Source organism: Nyctereutes procyonoides, unplaced genomic scaffold, assembly GCF_905146905.1.
Source record: "Nyctereutes procyonoides isolate TBG_1078 unplaced genomic scaffold, NYPRO_anot_genome, whole genome shotgun sequence".
In the NCBI taxonomy this organism is placed as follows: Eukaryota; Metazoa; Chordata; class Mammalia; order Carnivora; family Canidae; genus Nyctereutes; species Nyctereutes procyonoides.
The window spans coordinates 17,737,093-17,762,125 of NW_026575020.1; the positions used below are offsets into that span (position 1 = coordinate 17,737,093).

General features: G+C 35.7%; 1 protein-coding gene across 8 annotated transcripts in view; it reads right to left on the reverse strand.

Moving 5' to 3' along the window:
• The window catches only part of BCAS3 (BCAS3 microtubule associated cell migration factor), a 594,925-nt gene that overhangs the window by 532,791 nt on the left and 37,101 nt on the right, over positions 1-25,033 (reverse strand). For all 8 annotated transcript variants that reach the window (XM_055337273.1, XM_055337276.1, XM_055337244.1 and 5 more), the window contains exon 6: positions 12,444-12,525. In XM_055337273.1, the coding sequence (XP_055193248.1) occupies positions 12,444-12,525 (82 nt within the window). The remainder of the gene's footprint in view (positions 1-12,443; positions 12,526-25,033) is intronic.

Sequence of the window (25,033 nt, forward strand, 5' to 3'; positions counted from 1 at the left end):
TAAAAAGATCACAAAAAATATATCATGCCAATACCAGTCTAAAGAAAGCAAAAATGTCTAAAATAATAACAGAAAAAAGTAGGTTTCTGGGGCAGCCCTGGTGGCTCAGTGGTTTAGCGCCGCCTTCAGCCCAGGGTGTGATCCTGGAGACCAGAGTTCAAGTCCTACATCAGGCTCCTGCATGGAGCCTGCTTCTCCCTCTGCCTGTGTCTCTGCCTCTCTGTGTGTGTGTGTGTGTGTGTGTGTGTCTCTCATGAATAAATAAATTAAAAAAAAAGAAAAAGAGAAAAGTAGGTTTCAGGACAAGGAACATCATCAGGGATTTCAGTAACAACAAACTGATCAATGCACAAAGAGAACTTCACCATCCTAAATGTTTTTGCTCTCAATAACAGAGCAGCAAAATACATAAAGCAAAAATTGGTAAAATCAGAATACCCAATTATTATGGAAGATTTCAGCAACCCTTTCTCCACAACTGATAGAATCAGCAGAAAGACAACTCCTAAGGATAGAGATGAATGACAAGATAGGCCATAGTCTGTCATAACACAACTCTTAGACACTTAACAGATCAGAATCATATAAACCATGTCTTCTCATGATAATGGGATTAAATTAGAAATCAATAACAGACATCAGGAAAATCTCTCAAAGTTAAAAACAAAACAACATCCTTTTAAACAGTCCATAGGTCAAGGACAAAATCACAGGGTAAGCTAGAAAATGTGTTGAACTGAAAAAAAGGAAACATAACAATGGCAGCCTATTTTTAAAAACTCAGTAAATCGTAAATTTAAAATGCATTTAGGGATGCCTGGGTGGCTCAGCAGTTTAGCACCTACCTTCAGCTGAGGGCATGATCCTGGAAACCTGGGATTGAATCCCACATCGGGCTCCCTGCATGGAGACTGCTTCTCCCTCTGCCTATGTCTCTGTCTTTGTCTCTCTCTATGTCTCTCATGAATAAATAAAATCTTTAAAAAAATAAAAATAAATAAAAATGAATTTAAAAATTTTAATGTAAAAACTTTTGAATATTAAAAATGTTTGCTCTTGAGAAACCTGAATGTACCCTCTGTGTTGGTGTTGATGTTGATAATGGGGGAGGATATGCAGTGTAAGGGTATAAGGGAAATCTCTGTACCTTCCTCTCAATTTTGCTATGAACCTAAATATGCGGGATCCCTGGGTGGCGCAGCGGTTTGGCGCCTGCCTTTGGCCCAGGGCGCGATCCTGGAGACCCAGGATCGAATCCCACGTCGGGCTCCCGGTGCATGGAGCCTGCTTCTCCCTCTGACTGTGTCTCTGCCTCTCTCTCTCTCTCTCTCTGTGACTATCCTAAATAAATTAAAAAAAAAAAAGAACCTAAATATGCTCTAAAAAGTAGTCTATTTTTAAAAATATCATTAAGGTAAATCACATAAAGGGACAAAATTTTTGTGCATATTTTACACATATCTAAAAAAGGCCATGTATCCAGACTATATACAGTTCTCTTACAACTAAATAATAAAATATTATTAAAACATGGCAATAAATTCCAATAGTTTTATAAAAAACAATAAAATAGCAAATTTACACAAGAAAGATCAATATCATTAGTTATTAGCAATTTACATTGCTAGTGGGAATGTAAAAAAATATAGCCACTTTGGAAAAGAGCTGGGCAATTTCTTTCTCTTTTTTTTTAAGATTTTATTTAGAACTGATTTTATTTATTCATGAGAGACACAGAGAGAACCAGAGACATAGGCAGAGGGAGAAGCAGGCTCCATGCAGGGACCTTGATGTAGGGATCACGCCCTGAGCCAAAGCAGATGCTGAGCTACCCAGGTGTCCCCAGCTGGGCAATTTCTTACAAAGATAAACCTACACTTACTACATGATTTAGTAATCGCATTCCTAACTACTCATTCAAGAGAAGTTAAAATTTGTATCTCCAAGCAACTACTTTATGCTGAGGCAAAACTGAAAACAATGCAAATGTCCATTCACTGGTGAAAGGAAAAACAAATTACAGTACATCTGGGCAATGGAATAATACTCAGATTTTTTTTAAAGGGAATGAACAACTGAAGCACACAACATAGATGCTTCTCAGAAGCACTATGTCAAGTGAAAGAAGCCAAGCACATATAAATGTTACATATTTCATTTTTTCAAATTCTAGAAAGGCAGAAACAATAGTGACATAAATTATATTAGTCATTGCTGGTGCTCCAGGTGTGGGGAGGTAAGGGGCACAAGGGACAAGGTAACTTTCGTTTTAAGGAACTTAATTAAAATGTAATTCACACAAATACATTTCACCAATTTAATTTGTACAATTCAATGGTTTCTAGTGTATTTAGAGTTATGCAACCATCATAATTCACTGCAGACTGTTTTCATTACTCCAAAAAAGAAATCCAGTGTACATTAGCAATCATTCCTCAAACTCTCATAGTCTCTCAACCACTAACATGCATTCTGTATGGATTTGCTTATTCTGGATATTTCATATAAATGAAGTCAACAAATTATGGCCCTTTGCGGCTGCTTTCTTTTACTTATTAGCATGATGTTTTCAAGGTCCCTGTTGTAGCATTTATCACAACTTCATTTATTTGTGGCCAAATAATATTCCATTGCATGGTTATACCACATTTTCTTTATCAGTAGATAGACATTTGGGTTATTTCCACTTTTCAGCTACTGTGAATTGAGCAGCTATAAATATTCACATACAAATTTCTGTGTAGAGGTATGTTTTCACTTTTATTGGTTGCATGCTTAGAAGTAGAATTGCTGGCTCTTTGGTAATTCCATATTTAATATTTTTAAGGAATTGCCATGCTGTTTTCCAGCAGTTGTACTACCTTAACATTCTCATAGTAACATATGACAATTCCAAGGAGTCCACATCCTCACGAACATGTGTTATCTCTCTTGTACACAGCCATTTTAGTAGGTTTAAATTGGAAAAGGGACTTTTTACAGGGATAGAAAGGCTCTGTATTCTGATTGTGCTGGTAGCTATATAACTGCATCCATCTGACAAAACTCAAATTATATACCTAAAGTCCATGAGTTTTGTTGTATGTAAGTTATTTCTCAAAAGAGATGAATTCTCTGAGGTGCCTAGGTGGCTCAGTTGGTTAAGTGTCTGACTCTTGGTTTCTGCTCAGGTCACACTCTCAGGGTTGTGAGATCCGGCCCCACCAGTCTCTGCACTCAGCACAGAGTCTGCTAGAGATTTTCTTCTTTTCTTTTCTTTTCTTTTCTCTTTTCTTTCTTTCTTTCTTTCTTTCTCTTTCTCTCTCTCCCTCTCTCTCTCTTTCTCCCCCTCCCACCCCCCTGCCCTTCCTCTGGCTTGCACTCATAAATACATAAATATAAATGAACAAATGAATGAATGAATGAATGTACCTAGGTGGCTCAGTCAGTTAAGCATGTTCCTTCAGCTCATGATCCCTGGGTCCTGGGACGAGCTCCACATCTGGCTCCCTGTTCAGCAGGGAGTCTGCTTTTCTCTCTCCCTCTGCCCCTCATGCCCAGCTCAAATACACACACAGGTCCTCTCTCCCTCTCAAATAAAGAAATAAAATATTTTAAAAAATAAATAAATAAAACCTTTAAAAGATGAATTTTTAAAGGCTTACTTTATAATAACTATGCTTAGAAAATTATGAGTTTTCACTTTCACACCTAGGAATGTGTTATGATAAATGAACACAGATTTCCAAGACCACAACTTGTCCAATTCACTAAGACACCCACTTCTTCTTTACAGTTCTACAGTAAAAAGCATTTAAGCTGGACTGATAATCATCAGCATCTCAATTACAAGTCTGTTTATTTGGGTCAGAATCATTAAGCTCACATGTAATTTAGTTGCTTCGTGTTACACCTTTGTTTTTATCTGATTGGAGATATCCGTCACTAACCCTTTTGATGTACTTTTAATAGTTTATACGGAATCCTGTAAAAGGGAATCAACATTTCTTTTCAACAGCTGATTTAATTTAAGGTAAATGTAACTTGAATAGACTACAGCTGCTTTTATGACATACGCTAGTCTGACAGTTTAAAATTTTAAATGTTGTTATGTAGGATAATGGCTTTTCTATATATCCGTGCCCCTTATTGACTATTTTAATTGCTCTTCACCTTTAGACTGAACAACCAACGACTCCAAATACAATGAAGACAATAAGAAACTGAAGAAATTTTAGACTTTCAAAATGGAAGAAAATACAGAGAAACAGAGCTACTTTTTACATATATCAGTGAATACACAACAGTTTGATTTCTTCAGAGACATAGCCTAGAAACAACTGGATTTGGTAGAAGTGTTTCTCTGTAATCATGGACACAGTGAGGCTAATGATTAAGAGGCCAAGCTTTAAAGTTCAAATTCCAGTTCTACCACCCATCAGCTGTATGTCTTTATGCCAGCCAATTACCCTCTTTGAGCTTTAAGTCTCCTTACCTATCAAACCGGGTAATGATACTCACCTTTGCAGACTAGCAGTAAAGTGATGATAATGTATATAATCAACCTAGAATTTCATCTGAAAAATATCAAGCATTATTATTCACTTAATTTATAAATTAACTTCCTCTCTGTTCAGTACACTTCCCTTTCACTACAGCCCACATATGAAAAGCTCTTAATCACAGGGTTCAAATGGGTATAAACTAAGAATACTTTTAGATCAATGTCTCAGATTCAACAGCCATGACATCACAAAAACTAAAAAACTAAAAAAATAGCACTTCTAACACAGGTATTCTCTCCTGGAAACACTGTTTATCCAACCAAAAACATTAAAGAAATTTAAGAGGAACAGAACCTATGTTTCCAGTCATAATTTACCTAAATCACAGGAGCAAAATTTTGTAAAAACCTAAACGATTCCAAGTAGTAAAAGCCCCAATGATAAAGACTAGGTGTTATTTAAAACACACACACACACACACACACACAACTGAGAAGTAATTAGAGCAGAAAACATTAGGGAGGCCCTAAATCTCATAGTTTGGCCATTTAAAATGTCAATAAGCCTGTTTCCTCTTTGCAAAATACTGGTAATGACTGTAAGCAAATGTCAGTTGGCCTACTTTTGGAAGGTTGCTGGTGTCTTGGTTGAACAGACTGTGTGTGTGTGTGTGTGTGTGTGTGTGCGCACACACGCGCACACGCTCATGTTATATGTTTACAGGATTTACTTGTTTAACATTAGAATTTTATAGCAAAAAAAAAATATATATATATAGCAAACCCTTCTGGAGAAGTTAATCAAAATTCCTAAATTCACACAGATGAAAAAACAAACAGCTCTACTTTGTGATAAAAACCACATTTACATCTGTTTGAAAAGGATGAGACTGGTAGTTGTACTTTATGAAAAATAATGAAAACATGACACCTAGAAGTGTTTGAAAATTTACAAAAATAAGCAAATGGAAGAAAGTTTAACAATTCTAGAATTATTCTGCTGGTTTATTTCTAGGAAAATAGCTTCAGCCATTTATATCGTTTAAAAAAAAAGCAACACCTGGTTTTTTTGACTGCATGGGTAGGCTATAATATTTTAAGTTTAATAAAATACTTGGCATTTACACTCCAGTAATAAAAAATGAGTTGGATCTTAGGGATTTTTTTAGAAACCTTTTAATATTTTGAGATATGAAACTGCAAATTCCTTACTTGGCAAGACGATAAATAACAGTACCTTTCCAGCAGGAAGTAATAATGAAATAATCTAGAAGAAATAAGCCAAGTTGGTTTTGTGGATGAGTACCAGAAATTAGGCTCAGAGACATCTGAGGAAACTATCTCCAAAGTCCTATTCTCAGAAAAAGATACTAGCTTATAAGAATTAGTTCTAAGACATTCTCATATGAAGAGAGTTCAGGTACTCAGTACACTGGACTCCTAAGAATAATGAATAAGATTGAATCTGCATTTCTAAGAAATCTGATTCAAGTCTGAGACCAAAATGATCATCTTTCTCCATAACCAATAAGGAAACAGCATGAGTACAAGGCTAATATAACTCCTAATTGAGTTACAGGCTCTATTAGAGTTAAAAACAGCATTATTCATTTGATCACTGATAAATGATAAATATACTTTATAGAAAAGTAGAGTTCTGGTTTCTCTTCTGTCAAATACAGAATAAATTCATTTTGGGTCACTATTTATATTACACATAATCAAGCAAAGCACTGCAAAGGATGAGGTGATTAGTAAATTAGTGTTCCCATGATTCCAAAGAAACACATTATAGTATGGGAAAGACCATAATAAAGGAGAGATTTCCCCCCAAAAAAACTATGAAAATCAGAGGCTGGCAAGGAACAATCAAGAAAATATTAAAATAAAACAAATAACAAAAAAATGTAATTCAACTTTCAAGGATAGTCATGATTTAAAGTTAGACATGGTTATAAAACATGCAAAGATTTTCTTTGATTCTAGAGATTTGCATGAAACTAAAGACATAAAACAAAAACTGATAGATTTCACCAAATAACCTGACAAATGGCAAACTACATATGAAATATATAGGATACATATCCATAATAATATATCACTAATAACAATGAAGAGCTTAATCAATAAAAGCAAAGAGCACAAACAAGCATGATATTAATTAGAATAAAGAGCAAAAATATGAAGATTGTCCACTTTCCCTAGCACTCAAAGACCAAAAAATTACAAATGAAGAGGATTTTCCTCCACCAGATATGAAAAGACTAAAAAGAATCATAAAAGTCCGTAGAGGACAGGCTTAAAGAAAAAAAGGAATTTTCATGTATAGATGACAGTATACTCTCTAAGAAGCAACTTTACAATATGTATCAAAATTTTACATGTATATATTCTTTGACCCAGTTATTAATTCCCTTCTAAGAGTTATCCTAAGAAAATAATTCCTCATATTTTTAAATATACACATATATAGAAGTGTGTAACAACTTGTTAAAGGAAAAAGTTAAAATTAATGTAAATGTTTATACAAAAAAAAAAAAGACACACACACACACCCAAGAGCCAAAATGTGAAACATATGTAAAGAACTTGAATCTGGGCAGCCCCGGTGGCGCAGCGGTTTGGCGCCGCCTGCAGTCCGGGGTGTGATCCTGGAGACCTAGGATCGAATCCCACGTCGGGCTTCCTGCATGGAGCCTGCTTCTCCCTCTGCCTGTGTCTGCCTCTCTCTCGCTCTCTCTGAATGAATAAATAAATAAATCTTAAAAATAAAAAAAAAAAAAAAAAAAGAACTTGAATCATGGGGATCCCTGGGTGGCTCAGTGGTTTAGCGCCTGCCTTTGGCCCAGGGCATGATCCTGGAGTCCTGGGATCAAGTCCCATGTCAGGCTTCTGCATGGGGCCTGCTTCTCCCTCTGCCTGTGTCTCTGTCTCTCTCTCTCTCTCTCTCTCTCTCTCTCTTTCTCTCTAATGAATAAATAAATAAAAATCATTAAAAAAAAAAAAGATCTTGAATCAGACCCTGGACATAATGCTACAAGTTAATTTCACGATGTTAAGGGAAAAAGTCAGGAAATGTATACTCTGTGAATACAAGTATCACAGTACCTAAAGGAAGCAAGAAAGGGAAGGAAGGAGGTAACCCTCGGTTTATCTCTGATAACACAGAATCAAGTGATTTTTCACTTTCTAAACATACATATTAATGTTTCATTTCACATGTGAAGTACTGAGATACTAAAAACCACAATGGCTATGGAAAGTAATAAATACAAAGAATTTGCTTTACTTGAAATAAGCTCTAGAAAGATTTGAAAGATAGTAACAGCTTTTATCTGACATAAGAATACCAACTGATGGGTCATAGTTTTCTGAAGCACTGTCCTAAAATATTCTAAAGCAGGTGGGTTCATTAAGAAAGTAATCAATTACTGATAGTGACCAAGAAGTAGGAAAGCATAAACTATGTTGATACAAGTAAATAACCATTTTTACTATATTTAATACTATATTTAATATTCCCTTCTGTGGGATAAAATACTGTCCAAATCCTTCAGTTTTTCACTTTTAATTAAAGGACAAGACTTTCCACAGAAATACCTACAGAAAGGAAATTTTTCTTCAGGTCAGAATTTTTAAAAGATTATGCCATATAGCAACTTTCAACAAATATTAACACCTTTTATCAAGTATTTGGTGAGGCACTTAAGATATGAAGACAGACTACAAATCTAGCAAGAGATATGGGGCACTCAGCTGGCTCAGTCAATGGAGCATGCGACTCCTGATCTCAGGGTTATGAGTTCAAGCTCTACACTGGGTATAGCGATAATTAAAAGAGAAAAAAAAAAAAACCTTAAAAAAAAGTCTAGGAAAAGACAAATGAACAACTGAAAAAAACAAAACAAAACAACACAAAATAAACCAAAAAACCAGTAAGTCCCAGGGTGCCTGGGTGATACAACTGGTTGAGCATCTGACTCTTGGTTTCAGCCCGTTCAGGTCATAATCACAGGGTCATGAGATTAAGCCCTGAATTGAGCCCCCATTTGGCTCCATTATCTATACAGAGTCTACTTGGGATTCTCTCTCCCTCTTCCTTTGCCCCTCCTCCCTGCACACACTCACTCTTTCTCGCTCCCTCTAAAATAAATAAATAAATATTTTTTAAAAAGTATGTCCTATGAGAACACATACTATTAACATTTAATATAGGGCAAAAAAGGTTAGAAGGACATGAGAATTCTAGAAAATGAAACAGCAATGAAATGACCTTATGAAGGATGGATCATTTGAGGAAATGAAAGTTCAGTACAACTATCACAAAGGAGTACTATTACAGCAAGGAAGGGGAAGATGGGGGACAATGGTTAAGGATGAATGAAAAATGATGCTGGAAAAATACACAGCGAGGGGATCAGTTCACAAAAGATCAAATGAACCTGGAATATGACAGCTGGGCTACAGTTACTTATTAATTTTAAGTTTATAGATTCAACTATATTTGTATTTTACATATACACATCAAATTATCAATTAATAAAGACAATTTCATATCTTTCATTCTAACATTTATATTAGAATATAATATTGCCTTATGGTAATGGCTGGGACCTGCATTCAAAGATAAAATACAAGTCATGACAGAAGACATCCCAAACTCAGAAGGAAAGTATTAAAAAAAAAAAAAAGAAGGAAAGTATTTAATATATCACTACTGAGTATGATGTTAGCTGAAGATTTTTATATTTTTATTATACTGAGAATGTTTCTATCCTAATTTGCTGAAAGTTTTTTTTTTTTAAGATTTTATTTAGAGAGAGCATGCAAACATGGAGAGAGGCAGAGGGAGAGAGAGAATCCTCAAGCTGACTCTGTGCTGAGCACAGAGCCCAACAAGGGGCTTGATCTCATGACCCTGAGATCACGATCTGAGTTGAAATCAAGAGTCAAATACTTAACCGAATGAGCCACTCAGACTCCCTGCTGAAAGTTTTTTTCAATCATAAATGACTATTAAATTTTATCAAAAGTTTTTTTCCACTTCTAATAAGATGATTATATGGATTTTCTCCTTCATTTCATTAATACGAATTATACTGATTGATTTTCAAATGTTAACCAACCTTCTATTTCTGAAATATCCCTTACTTGGTCATGATATATAATTCTTTTTATACATCATTGGATTCTATTTAGTTTCATTGCTATGTAAATTACACCAAGAAAGAAAGAAGAGATAGGGAGAGGGAAGGAAGAGTGGAAGAAGAGAGCAAGCTGAGAGGGAGAGAGCAAGGTGTTGGGTATGAGAAGGTTAAGAATAAGGAAAACATGATAGTAGAAAGAATTACTCAACAGAATTAGTAACCCACACTGAGACAATCTCCCAAAAGAACATGAAAAATAACTTTTTTAGAAAGGTTTTATTGATTTATTCATGAGAGACACGGAGAAAGAAGCAGAGACACAGGCAGAAGGAGAAGCAGGCTCCACGCAGGGAGCCTGACATGGGACTTGTTACCGAGACTCCAGGATCACGTCCTGGGCCGAAGGCAGGAGTTAAACTGCTGAGCCACCCAGATGTCCCAAAAAATAACTTTTCTAAATTAATCATTCTAGGAGGTCTAACAGCCAAGCAATAGAAGTACCAGAAAGAGAGAACAAAGAAAACTTAGAAGAAATCAAAAAAGTAATTTAAGAAATTTTCTCTAAACTATACTACTTGCATTCCCACACTGAAAGGGCCCAGGACAATGTACGAATTAATAAACAACATTATAAAGTTTCAGAACTCTAGGAACAAAGAACATTCTACTATATCCCTTAGAGAAAAACACACCATAGACAAAGACAAAGGTATCAAAATGGCTTCAGACTCTTCAACCATAACACTAGATTGATGCCTTCAAAATTCTCAACTAACATCATTTACAAACAAGTATTTGTTAACCAGCCAAATTACCAACAAGAATTTAAAAAGAATAGAGACATCTTCAAACAAAATTTACCACACATCCTTTTTCACAAAGCTACTAAAGGACTTATTCCATCAAAACGATCACACAAAGCAAAACAGGCTAAAGAGAGGGATGAAGTGTTCTATTTTCCATTACAAATTTTATGTGATCAGTCACATGTAGGACTTCAGTAAAAACAAATCTAGAAAATTAATCAAATACGGTGACAAGTAACTTTTGTATAAGAACATTTAGCTATGGGCAGCCCAAGTAGGTCAGTGGGTTAGCGCTGTCTTTGGCCCAGGGCTTGATCCTAGAGACCCGGGATCGAGTCCTGAGTCAGGCTCCCTGCATGGAGTCTGCTTCTCCCTCTGTGTCTCTGCCTCTCTCTCTCTCTCTCTCTTTCTCTCTGTGTCTCTCATAAATAAAATCTTTAAAAAAAAAAAAAAAAGAACATTTAGCTATGTGAAATTACATTTCAAATCTAATATTCCATTTTTAAAAGTAAGTATATTATAGGAGAGAGAGAAACTGGTTAACTAGACAAAATAAATTAAATATACTCAAATTCTACTAGCAATATTAACTTTTATAGTTTTATACTCTCTCATGAAGTCTTTCTGCCCAAAGTTGAGAAAAGCTGAACATTAATAACTGGCATAAACAAAAAACCTTCATAAATGAACTGAAGGAAGAAAAATCAGCCTCTGTGAATTACATACAAAAGAAACAAAGACCTAGCAAAGTCTTTTAATAATAAAGTTGTTCTTGAGTCCAACCATCAGAGAGAAAGCTGGTTATTCCCAAAACCTTCTGGAAAAAGATGTCCCACAATCCTCCTCATCAAAGGATTTCATCAAAACTCAAATGCAACAAAAGACAGAACAAGAGAGAGAGAGCAAAGGAGAGACAGCTGAACTCTGGATATACCATAGAGTCCAATAACAAGGAGAAAAATCTCCACGTGACTGCAGGATGTTGTTGCCTTGTTACTTCACCCTTCCATTTCAATTAAAGACTTAATCACTAAATTAATCCCTGACATTACTTATGCATATGGTCAATGCATAATGCACATGGTAGTAAGTTTTGGTTAAATAGCATTCTTACAATTTAGAGAATTAACTGCTCAATGAAGTATTACAAGGAAGATTACCCAACTTGTGGAAAAACTTTAAAAATAGAATTAAAATATTTTCATATCCTCTTTCTTAAAAGATTTTGAAGTATGCAAATAAGATGAAAATGTGTTTTTATTGTTGGTGCAAAAACATTCCTGAGTGAACACAGGCAAGTAAATGAGAAAACACAACAGAAAGTTTGGATCATTAAAGAGCCCGGAGTTGTTCGAGCACCCAAATAGCAGGTTTAATTTAAACATGTATTTGATTTTTTAAATAAAAACAAAACATATGCAATATTTAAATACAACATTAGGCATTAAGAAGTATTCGTTGTTAAAGCAGAGATCAGAGGTCAGAAGCCTGAAACTGTACTTCTGACACAGCTGGAAAGGCAGACAGCAGACTCATCAACTAGCGAGATGATGGTGAAAACCAAGCTCTCCAAGCAAGTTAGGAATAACCGAGAAGAGCAAAGACGTGAGAACAATGACTCGGGGAATACCCACAGAAGGAAGCTAAGCCAGAAACATTAACAAAAGCAGCCCCATAAGCAAGGAAGGGATCTGGTAAGAGCAATGCCATGGAAACCAAGAGAGAAGAGGGCTTCAGGAGCGAGCCAGCAAAGTCAGAGGCTAAATCGAGATCAAAGAGGATGAAGACAAATCAAAAGCACAGTAGAATGTGACTGGCCATATTGAACTGGTTAAGATTACCTATTTCCATCTCAACGGACAGAACAAGAGTTTATCTTGTGGGGAGGGTGGGAAAGAGATGAACACTTAGAGAACAGACTTCAGTTATCATTCTCTCTGTCTGTAATCCAAGAGCAGTAAAAGAGAAACTCTGGGGTGATTTGTTTCTTCTAAGGGCTACACTCACCGAACTGTGGAGCAGGCAGGATTCTGGCGGCTCGAATGGGGCCATGGCGGACAGAAAAGAGTTCCTGTGCTTCCCCACTGATCTGCACAAGAACACAGACAATTTCAGTGAATGAGAACAGAGGTCAGAACATGATTATAAGAAAATGAGATCTCCTAAATTTCATCAAATTTTTTTTGTCTGAGATGTAACATATGTACACATGCACACAGACGCACACATTTATGGCTGTTCATACACTTAAGTATATTCATGTTTAAATTATCACAAATATTTTCAGAAAATGGTAAGAGCACACGCACTTGATATATATAGGAAAATGAATGATCTGTTCTTAAAGTCTCTCATTCTTGTCTTTAAGAAACTCCTGTTAAGTCTGCTCAGTTCCTGCATGATGGCCTTCCATTTTAGAGCAAAGCAACTATGATTTTTTTTTAATTAGTAGTTTTCCATGTCAGATAAAGGTAAATATTCTTAGTATTCTGAAAAGCAGAACTTAAATGTTGTAGTAACTTTCATAAATACATTATAAATGAGAAAAGGCAAAACATATTGCAAAGAACACTGTAGTGAATGTGAATGACCTGTGTACCCAGTTATGGTCCTACAACTAACCTAACTGTTAACCACCATGAGTAAATCATTTAACATATATAAACCCGTATTTTTTTCTTTTTAAATTAAATTTTGAATGAAAATTATATATATTAAGGTGTATGACATGATTTAATATGCATATATGATAAAATAAAATGATCACTGCAGCCATCTCTTCAGTTACCTAGTTTGTATGACGACAGCACCAGTTTTCTAGTATTCAATACAGTGTTATTAACTATATTCATCACACACAAACATTAGATCCATAGACTTACTCATCCTACATAACTGCAACTCTGTACCCTTTGACCAACATCTCTCCATTCCCCCCACCTCCCCTAGGCCTGAATTCTCTTTTGCATTTATAAACTGAAAAGGTAAAGGGGCTAAAGGACCTCAAATATACTTGTAATTTCCATATTCTATGAATTATAAAAGTAATATGTAATAAATATCATCATTTTTATTAAACACCTCGATCAAACACCATATGAATGTCTATTCGTTTTGAATCTTATCAGATTTATATATCAGATATAAAGCATACAGTAGCCTGTTAATCCAAAGGTAAAAGAGATATGGCAATATATATGTTGAGTATGAAAACAATCACTTTCCAAAATTAGTGGCTCAAGGAAACACTCTGCTGTTAATTGAAGTATTGAGCAGATTAAATTAGAATTAAAAAAAGGCTTTCCAGGGCAGCTCCGGTGGCACAGCGGTTTAGTGCCACCTGCAGCCCAGGGTGTGATCCTGGAGACCGGGGATCGAGTCCCGCATTGGGCTCCTTGCGTGGAGCCTGCTTCTCCCTCTGCCTGCCTCTCTCTCTCTCTCTCTCTCTCTCTGTCTCTCATGAATAAATTTAAAAAATCTTTAAAAAAAAAAAAAAAGGCTTTCCAGACTGTTTTAAGTGGTAATGTAGCTCCCAATACATTTTCATAATTCTCAAGTGTTTGATGGAATACGTGATATCAGACAGGGAAAATGGCAAAAAATATATATATAAAACTAGTTATAAATACCCAAGAACTGACGACAGGTGTAGTAACGATAAACATTCAATGGAGGAAACATGCTGATGGTAGTTTTATAATAGGCCTGCCAAACAAGCAGTTTACAATATCAACAATATATATATAAGATAAAAGGCTTATAAAGCTTTCAATATTACACTGTAAATCTGCAGAGATATCTTTAACTACTTTTTCAGATCTCCAGCTTTTCTTCTATCTGAATTTAAAAGCTGCAAAACTATCAATATTTTGTTTCTTTGAATGTTAAATTATGATGATGCTTAAAGAGCTATCATATTCATTTTGCTTATAAAAATTATTACAACTCATGGACTGACCACAATGGCAAATCCCTCTGCAACACTTGGGATACAGAAGATTTAAGGAATGCTAGGCTCTTCACACTAACTGTGCAACAACAGCACCACCTATCACCAATTACATATACCAAAGCCATAAACTCAATATACCAAAAGATAAGAATTGAGCCTTCTACAAATTCCTTTTTGAACTTTAATTTTCTACATGAAAAACATGGCCATTACATACTGTAGCTCTTAAGTTTACAGTTCACTATTAGAGAACAGAATTTAAAATCTAGAGAAAGTTTCAAAAGGTCCCTTTGTTCAACCTCCCACCCAATGCAAGAGTCATACATTCTCTGAAATCTAAATATCATAAAATCTAAGTATCTGATCTTAAGCACATTTGCTCTGAAAGGTATATCGCTAATATAATCCAATTATATTATGGAGTTATTATTGCTACTTCCATGAAAATAGAGATATAAGAATGGGTAAGTAATATTCTTCTTCAATATACATACTATTCTACTAACAAGAAAATAAAAAATTATAAAACAATACTGTAGAATTTGCACTGAAATTATAATTCAGAGCAACAAGAAACACTTCTCACTATAACAAATGTAAGTTCATATCTACAACAATCATAGTATTCTGACACAAAATCTGCTCTGTACTATTATTGTCATATGCCACAGGTCTAGCATTTGGCTTTTGGTTCTCTGAAATAAATCTTCAAGTTAAAAAAAAAGTCTAATCATGTTTATGTGAGGTATGTACTAAATTATACTAAATAATAAAGAATAAGGCAAACCTGCCTTGGCACTCTCACAGTATGATAAACTTTGGTTAGCACTGGATTAAATGCACAAGAGCTTACTCTGACATTGAAAAACATTTTGAAATCTGAACACACCATGCTCCTCAGCATAACAGCTTTCAAAACAGACCTAAATGCTCTATTCTATTCCAAGCTTCTACTCTAAATCCCTCTTTAAATGTACAGGAACAGGTAAGAAAAAAAACACTAGGAATGATTACAAAACACATCCTGCATTTATTATCCATCCTTTTCTACCTCTAAGCTAAATCCTAGAATCTTTAATTATAACATAAGGGAAGGGGAATGAAGAAACATTCTGTTGCTATTTATATATATTTGTGAATATGTTAAAATCAAGATTGTCAGAAGCATAATTCTAAAGTATCCTAAGTGAGTAGCAAACATCAAATTTTGGAGAGGAGGGAACTCTCCAAATTGTGGGTACAACTGCTACATTGGAATACTATTTCAGAACAGAAGTGCCAACAAAGTATATGCAGATAAGACGTGCACATTTTAGAAAGAACACAAGATGGTTAAATCCTTACAGGCTCGGCTTTAGCTGCCCCTTTCAATTGCCTCTAATAATTTTATACACTATGTTCACTGGTAATTCTGCTCTCAAATAAATGAGTGTCAAAACTGATTAACTTTTTTAAAGGCTTTTACAGTGATTTTTACATATCATGAAAATAGCTCATTGAAAATGGCAAAAAATCTCAGAGATGAGGATTTTATGTGTCCTGACAAGAAACTACCAGGAGCTGTAAGTTCATTTTAAAACCAACAATAATAATAAATACAAGGGCAGAACTACAAGGAAGGGGTGTACCAAGCAATGTTCCAACTTCCTGGCAACGGTGGTAACTTGGGGAGAGGAGCAAACGGAGGAAACCTCTCCAAGAGTTCCTCATGGGTCTCTGCCTTTGTTCTTACTGGCATTTTAATTTCTGATGACAGACTTTTGTTGTTTGGAGCATAAACCGGACGTACCAGTTTGGAGGCACAATAAGGAGAACAAAGAATGATTTGTTCACACTGTAGGAAAAAAATCTTTTCCAACCATAGAAAATAGCTTTCGCATGGTGAAAATATGCAAATTACATACCAAACCAAAAAAGTGGAGGGGGGGAATACAAGTTTAGAATCTCACAACTCAATCTACGGCAAAAGGAAATTATAACAGCCGAGACAATAATACACACAGAGAAAGGGCTATAACAGTTGTGGGAGAGCTTTATAACTACTGTTAAGAGAATTCTAAAACCAAATGAAGGTCATCAAGCCCTCAGAACCCAACTTGTTTCTGCAATCGCGATGACTTTTCAAAGGGATCTGACTACAAAACAGAAGTCAATTGAATACCAAGGACAATAATAATAATGCTCTATAATGACACAGAATCAGGACAAGAGTACACATATTTATACCTCCAAACCCCCTTTTAGATACTGGCCAAATGGAGAATTGTGTCTGCAGTTGATTGTTTTTAGCAAAATTTGTTGAAAGATAACAGGCACAGAAATAACACATAAATCATATATATATACATATATGTATAGCTTAATGAATTTTCCATGTTAATATACCTCTGTTACCAGCACAATCATTAAGAAACAGAACATGACAGATACTCAGAGGGTCCCTCCCACACCCCTTCCCAGTCACAAACCCAACTCAAGAATAACCATAACCACTATCTTGACTTCCAATACATTACACGTAAGTTTTACTCATTCAATTTTATGCACAGAATCACAAGGTATGCACTCTTTCATGAATGGATTCTTATGCACACTACATGTGCATGAAATTCATTTGTACTATAGTATATGAGTATTTTTATTGTACTTTTTTATTCTTGTTGCTATACAGATTTCCATTGCATGAAAAATACTACAATTTATTCATTTTACTGTTGGTGGACTTCGGGTTGTTTTGAGGTTTTTGCTCTTATGATGTTAGGAAAAGTTGTGAAAATTTTCAGGTGAGAAAAAAAAATACTGTATGTCCTTTGACTGGATTACCAAGAGCGTCTAGTGGACCCTTCGGGGTTATTGGATTCTATAGACATCTCCACCTTTGTTTTGACCGGGTTATTTTGCAATACCATAAGTTATAGAAAACCAGTAGTAATGCTACTGACTTGTCCACAGAAATGCAAATTAATTTTGTCTGAAAGAGATAAAACTGAATTGCAATCTACAAAAAGGATGATTCCAGGCAGTATACTTTAGTTTCAATAGTATATTAACCAAGTTTGTAAGTTCATTTCAAGTATTCCCCTAATTGCCTGAATCTACTCTTCAGGTTCTCCCTTGAACCAGCTGTAATGACTTGCCAAATACCTCATTTATTAATCAGTTTTATTTATTAATAAAATCTATGATATGTGTCCATTTTATACTCATATGAGAGCCATGATTTTACCATTTTTAAAATGAATATTCTGGCACATTTTGTTTAGCAAACATATATATGTATTTCTTCTGGATATAGATCTACCAGTAGAATTGCTCCTATATTAGGCATATGTGTGTATTTTGTAGATTTCAATAAAATAGTTTTCTACAGTGATTGTACAAATTTACACTTCCACCAGCAACGTAAAAGAATTCTACTTGCTCCACATCCTCACCAACAGTTTGTATCATTCTGGTAGGTGTTCAATGGAACTGTCATTGTGGTTTTAATTGGCATTTTCCTCATGACTGAGGAGGTTGATAGAATGCCTTTTCATTTGCTTACCGGAATTCAGTAGTTATACTATTCCATGAATGACTGTCAAAGTCTCCTGCCCACTACAGTTGCCTGATTCCAAGAGATTATGGATTTAAATCTATTATGCACAGAGAATGAAATGCAGATAAGTCTCCTCTGAAAAGCAATGCTGCCTCAAACCAACTATATAAGCAGTCTTTATTATAGTGTCCCTCCATCAGGCCAAATGATGTAAGACTTTTGTCCTGGAGGACTCTCGATTTCCAGATGTATCTGTGATAAACAGTTCAAAATACAAATGAGATTCAAAAACTCATTTCAAGAAAAAGGTAGAACTTTTTGTACCTAATCGACTTCACATCTTAATTCCAAATCCAGTAAAGAGCAACCTTTCCCCCAAACTGAGACACAATGGTTTAGTTACAGCCACATGATATCCATCTCTTGGAGTGGAAAATACTGATTTGTAAAAATTCATACAAACATTCCAAGCAAATTCAGTCCCTGTTTAAGATAGGAAACACAAAAATCACTGTATATTTCCCTAGAACTCAAGCAGTTCAAGCAAAAGATAATGATTAGTAGTGCTTTTTCTTGATAAATACTTTAACAAGTTTTCACCTTTAAAATAAAAAAATTAGGGACGCCTAGGTGGCTCAGCAATTGAGCATACTTTCGGCTCAGGGCATGATCCCGTGGTCCCAGGATTGAGTCCCACATCAGGCTCCTTGAGTGGAGCCTGCTTCTCCCTCTGCCTGTGTCTCTGCCTCTCTTTCTCTCTCTGTCTCTCATGAATAAATAAATTTAAAATTCTTAAAAAGAAAAAAGAAGAAAGAAAAAGAAAACCAAGACACCAGACATGAAAGACAACAGAAGAAAAAGTATTCCCCATGTTTGTCTCATGCATATCCTGACTTTCAATAAAAAATATCTTTCATGTCAGAGTGCTCCAGGTTAGTAATGCTCTGGTTCCACCTAAGAAGTCTGAGGGAGTAGAAGCAGCCAACAGCGTGGACACTAGAAGTTTTATATTTTTCCCAAAATCATGGCCTATGGCAACAAGGCCAAGTACATACAATATGCCAAGATCATCAGTTATAAATATCACCCATCAACAACATCAAATATTCCAGAAGTTTATTTTAGTTTTAAATTTAGTAGAAAATAACTTATTAGAACTATACAAATTTGCTAAATCTGAGTTTGGCTGTAAAGTAAGGGCAAGGGCAGCCCGGGTGGTTCGGCAGTTTAGCGCCGCTTTCAGCACAGGGCATGATCCTGGAGACCCAGGATCGAGTCCCACGTTGGGCTCCTGGGATGCAGCCTGCTTCTCCTACTGCCTGTGTCTCTGCCTCTCTCTCTGTGTGTGTCTCTCATGAATAAATAAATAAAATCTTTAAAAAAATAAAAATAAAATAGGGCGAAGATACATCTACCTGAAAAGGCAACTGTGATTATTTAAATGGTGTATTTAAAATATGCAACATAAAACAGTTAAATTTAAGAAGATGCCTGTTGAATGAATGGATAAATAAATAACTGCATCTGTATCAGCCTCATTATTCAATCTTAAGGATATTAAGCATAAATTTGACTTGCTCCCACTGTTCTCAAAGCATATTATTAACACTTCATGTCTGGAAATTTGTTATCATATTCTATCATAAAACACATTTGGTACAACTCATTCTTGAACCCACCGTATATTATTTCTTACGTTTACAGCTCTCAATAAAAGGACTCTCACCAAAGTGGAAAGGAGCATATCATCTGTGCAGCAGTTTTTAGCACACTAAGTTTTCACACTTTCACTCAAGATCCAGGCAGTCCCCAAGCCTCTCTGGCAAATATCCCACACTCATTCCAACCTTCATGTGTTTATATAATGTTTTTACATGCAACAAGTTTTCTTACCAATTGTGACATAAAAACAGCTCATTTGAATATGCAAATATAGAGCTAGCAATTTTTCTAATTGTTCCACATCCACTAACCGTAGACAAAACTGAAATGAAGTTCCTTTTAAAAAGAACATCATTTCACTAGTTTTAAACATAAAAGGTAAGGCGCCTGGGTGGCTCAGTTGGTTAAGCATCTGCCTTTGGCTCAGGTCAGGATCCCAGGGTCCCAAAATTGAGACACACCTTGGGCTCCCCACTCAGGAAAGAGCCTGCTTCTCCCTCTGCCTCTCCCCCTGTTCCTTCTCTCTCTCTCTCTCTCTCTCTCTCTCTCAAATAAAATCTTAAAAAGAAAATAAAAATAAACTTAAAAGGTAACACCAAGGGACACCTGGGTGGCTCAATGGTTGAGCATCTGCCTTTAGCTCAGGTCATGATCCTGGAGTCCTGGGATGGAGTCCCACATCAGGCTCCCCAAAGGAAGTCTGCTTCTCCCTCTGCCTATGTCTCTGCCTCTCTCTGTGTCGCTCATGAATAAATAAATAAAATCTTTAAAAAAAAAAAAGGTAACACCAAATAAAAAGTTTTAATTAAGGAGAAAATGTAAACTAGAAACTTAATAATAATTTAGTAATATGGGTTCATTAGTTTTAACAAATGTACCACACTAAAGCAAGATGTTAACAGGGACAAATGGGGTAGTCTAAGGGGAATGCAGGAATTTCTTTATACTTTCTACTAAATTCTTATGTAAACTTATAAAAAAATAAAGTCTACTAATTTTTATTTATATATAGATATAAATATGGAAAAATGTGGAAATTCCACAAATAAAGTTTAACCTTCTCTGATAACCCCCTCAAAAAAATAAGCATAAAAGGTAAAAATAAAGAGTGAGAATGAAGAGGTGATGAAGTCTTATACTAAGAAATTTACTTTTTAAAACAACAAAAGGAACTCAGCCTATTTAAATGTACAAATGTATAGTTATCACTTTGTTAATTGTTACATATGTGCTAATCATACAGACCACACAACTGAATTGATGATGAAATTCTTTAAAAAGAAGGTTGCTTCATGATTTTTTTTAACTTAAAAGGTCCCAACAATAATTTTTTTAATTACAAGGGAAAAGTAAAATTTAAAGGGAGATAGGGAAAGGAGTGACAAACATCATTTTATACTGAAGTATCCAACTAAAAAGCAACAAAAAGACTACACCAGCTACATGAGTGACTATCATAACTTCAAAGCAATCTCTAATAAGAGCTGATAGTCTCTCTCTAGAATCACCTGGTGAGCCAATTTGATGATATATTTTCACTTTAGATCTAAGGTCACAAAGAACAATATTCCCCCAAAATGACCAGCCCAACAAGGCATCAGAATCTCCTATTAATATACTGTATTCAAAACCATTTTTAAACTCAGGCCTTTTTTTCACTAACAAGTCATTGCCAGGGCATTATTTTATGTGTCACAGCTCTGTTCCAGCAATTTCAAAAACTTTAGATAGCACAGTTCGAAGAAAGTATTCCTAATAGTAAAACATAATTCTTTTGATAGCTCCTAACATTAGGAGGAAGACAGGAACAACGTTTTTGTTTTATTTTTGCCTAACTAACCACAAATGACTCAGTTAATGTCAGAGTGTCAGTATCTCTGTAACCTACTCTGTATGCCATCAAGAAAAAAATGCAAACCACAAAAACCACCTAAAACACATATTTTTGAGGACTAACAACTTATAGAGCAGATACTTGCTAACCACATAAAGCAGACAGCAACCGAGTCTATATTTTGGTCTTGACACTAAATTCAAAATACAAAACTTGAGGCAAGAAGGAAGTGAGTTTCAAGAACAATATGAAAACCACAGAACACAAATAATGAATGGAACTTGTAATCATATTTTCATACTCCCAAATTTTCGCACACAGAGAGAGGAGTATTTTAAGGCAACTTCCACCTTTCCCCTTCAGACTGATTTTTGAACGGAAGATCAAAGAAAAGCAGTTTAAACTCACATGTTCTTTTGGTTATGCAACACAGATTTAGACATTACACTTCAAAACCCCAGCCACTACTTCAGCACCACCAATCCAAATACCATTCCAAGCTTTGAAGCAGCCCTAATGGTATCTTCCATTTGCAAGTAACACTTCTGTAGTCAAAAGATCTTACTCAGGGTGGATGTTAATGTAAAACCACTCAGACTACATAGACACACACGCCTGGAGGCAGACTGGAAGGTGTTCAGAAGTCAATGTAACACCATTACAGAGAGTGTCAGCCTAGCAGCTGTCATAAACACTTCATCATCACTCACACACACAAACTGGATTCCCTTTAACTTGTTATTTTATTTTGTGCAGAATACATGTCCAGTTGGAAAGAGAGAAAACAGGGCTACAGATAAGCCAATTTTGGCTTACAGCCTTTTTCCACTTCTAAAAGACTGAGTTTGTCATATTTTGTTGGTATTGTAAACCTATCCTGATATAATCTGTTGATTGAAGATAGTTTTGCAATGGATAGCTAAGAGAAACATCATATTAAGTAGAAGCCTAAGATTTTTTCTCCTGTAAGACAGATATCATACAAACTTGTAAGACTGACAAGATGATAAAAAATGACTGACAACACCAATGGGAGCAGGAAATGGAGCAACCAGAATTCTGATATTGCAGATGGAAGTGTATAATGATACAACCTCTTTGAAAAACTGTAAGCAATTTCTAATCAAGTATATATTTATATGCCTAACCTGTGACCCAGCATTTCTGCTCCTAGGTACATACTCAAATATAGAGTACATATGGGGCACCTGGATGGCTCAGTCAGTTAACCATCTGACTTGATTTCGGCTCAGGTCATGATTTCGGGGTTGTGAGATTGAGCCCTGCCTCAGGCTCCAAGCTGGGCATGGAGCCTGCTTAAGATTCTTTCTCCCCCCTTCTTTCTCTACCTCTCCATACCCCCTCAAAAAAAGAAAAACAGAACACATATATCTTCAATTACGTTCACAGGAGTTACATTCATTATAGAAACACAAATGCCCACCAAAATGAGAATAGATCAACAAACTGGTATAGTTAATCAATAGAATATAACACAGTAATAAAATAAAAAATACAAACTACTGCAACGTGCAACAACATGGATGGTTCTAAACAATTTGAGCCCCACAGAGGGTGTGGAGATTACTTTAAAGTAAAATAATCTCTAAAAAAAAATAGTTAAATTGACAAGGTAATAGAAAATTATAGGTATGTGTCTAAAATAATGTGTGTGAAAAAAATAAAATAATGTGTGTGGTATATTCTGATTATTCAAATTACAGATGCTATTATGTATACTAACATTATGAAACTTCACTAGGCAGCACAAGTATCAAGACTCCCCCAGGCATCTCATCACTACTCAGTGCTCTATAGCACTCTATTCATCCCTCCATTGTAACACTGATTTCACAGGCCAGAGTTTCTCACCCTCGGCCTTACTGACATTTTGGAAGGACAATTCTTTGTTATGGGAAGTTGTCCTGGACATTGTAGGATGCTTAGCAGCATCTCTGGCTTTTACCCACTTGATGCCAGTAGCAACTCCCAATCGTGATAATAAAAAATGTCTGCAAATAGGGCCAAATGTCTCCTAGGGAGCAAAAGCACTCCCATTTGAGAAGCACTGACACAGACTGCAATTAAGTAGTGACATCTCACACAAGTAGAATATGAGCTCCTCAAGGCTCAGGTCTTAGTTATATTTGTATCCTCTAATACTTGGCATAGACCCTAAATGTGGCTGAATGGAAAAATTATGGTGCTATTAATTAATAAAAATAGAGATTTTAGGAAGAAAGGATAAATTAGAAACGGAATGGGATATAGCAAACAGCAAACTATTATGAAATTTAGTTTGGGTCTTTCTGAAATTGACTCTCTAGCACTCTTAGATGAAAATATTCAGCAGAAGACTGAAATCTTGAAACACATTTACTAAACATATATACATATATATGTGTGCATGTACACATACATTTACAAATGATCATATGCATATAACCAAATAACGGCCAGACAATGTACTTGGTACCAGATATTAAGACCGTTAAGATATGACCACAGTTCAGGGCACCTGGGTGGCTCAGTTGGTTAAGCAACTGACTCTTGGCTTCAGCTCAGGTCATGATCTCAGGTGATGAGATCAAGCGCCACGTTGGGACTTGGTGCAAAATCTCCTTGAGATTCTCTCTCTCTCTCTCCCCCCCTCTGCCCCTCCCCCAGCTTGCACACTCAAATTCTCTAATAAATAAATTTTTGAAAGGAAAACATAGGAGAGTATCTTCATAGCCTTAGAGTAAACAAGGATACAAAAAGCATTAAAAGAGTAAGTCACTTAAAATTTGATCCAGATTTCTGTCATCAAAAGACAACATTAAGAAAGTGAAAAGTGGGCAGCCCAGGTGGCTCAGCGGTTTAGCACCGCCTTCAGCCCAGGGCGTAATCCTGGAGACCTGGGATCTAGTCCCACGTCGGGCTCCCTGCATGGAGCCTGCTTCTCCCTCTGCCTGTGTCTCTGCCTCTCTCTCTCTCTCTCTCTCTCTCTCATGAATAAATAAATAAAATCTTTTTTTAAAAAGTGAAAGTGTTGGGATCCCTGGGTGGCGCAGCGGTTTAGCGCCTGCCTTTGGCCCAGGGCGCGATCCTGGAGACCTGGTACTGAATCCCACGTCGGGCTCCCGGTGCATGGAGCCTGCTTCTCCCTCTGCCTATGTCTCTGCCTCTCTCTCTCTCTCTCTCTGTGTGTGACTATCATAAATTTTAAAAAAAAGTGAAAGTGTAAGAATACCTACAAAGGAGACTATTAAGATGAACAATGAAATTGGAAAATGGATTGTAGATTGCATAACAGTATTTTATCAAATATAAATGTCCTGATTTTGACAGTGGAATGGTTGTATAAGATAATATGCTTATTCTTAGGAAATATAAAATGAATTATTTATGGAAAAGGGGTACATGATTTCTCCTACTGATAAATGATTCAGAAAAAAATCTGCACAAATAAGAACACTGAGAGAATAATACAGCAAATGGAGCAAAATGTCCCTAACTGGTAAATCAAGAAGTACCTTGTAAATTTTTCTAGAAGTTTAAAATTACCGCAAAATAAAAAGCATCTTCAATACTCCACAATGAGATACTGGTACATACCTACCAGAATGGTT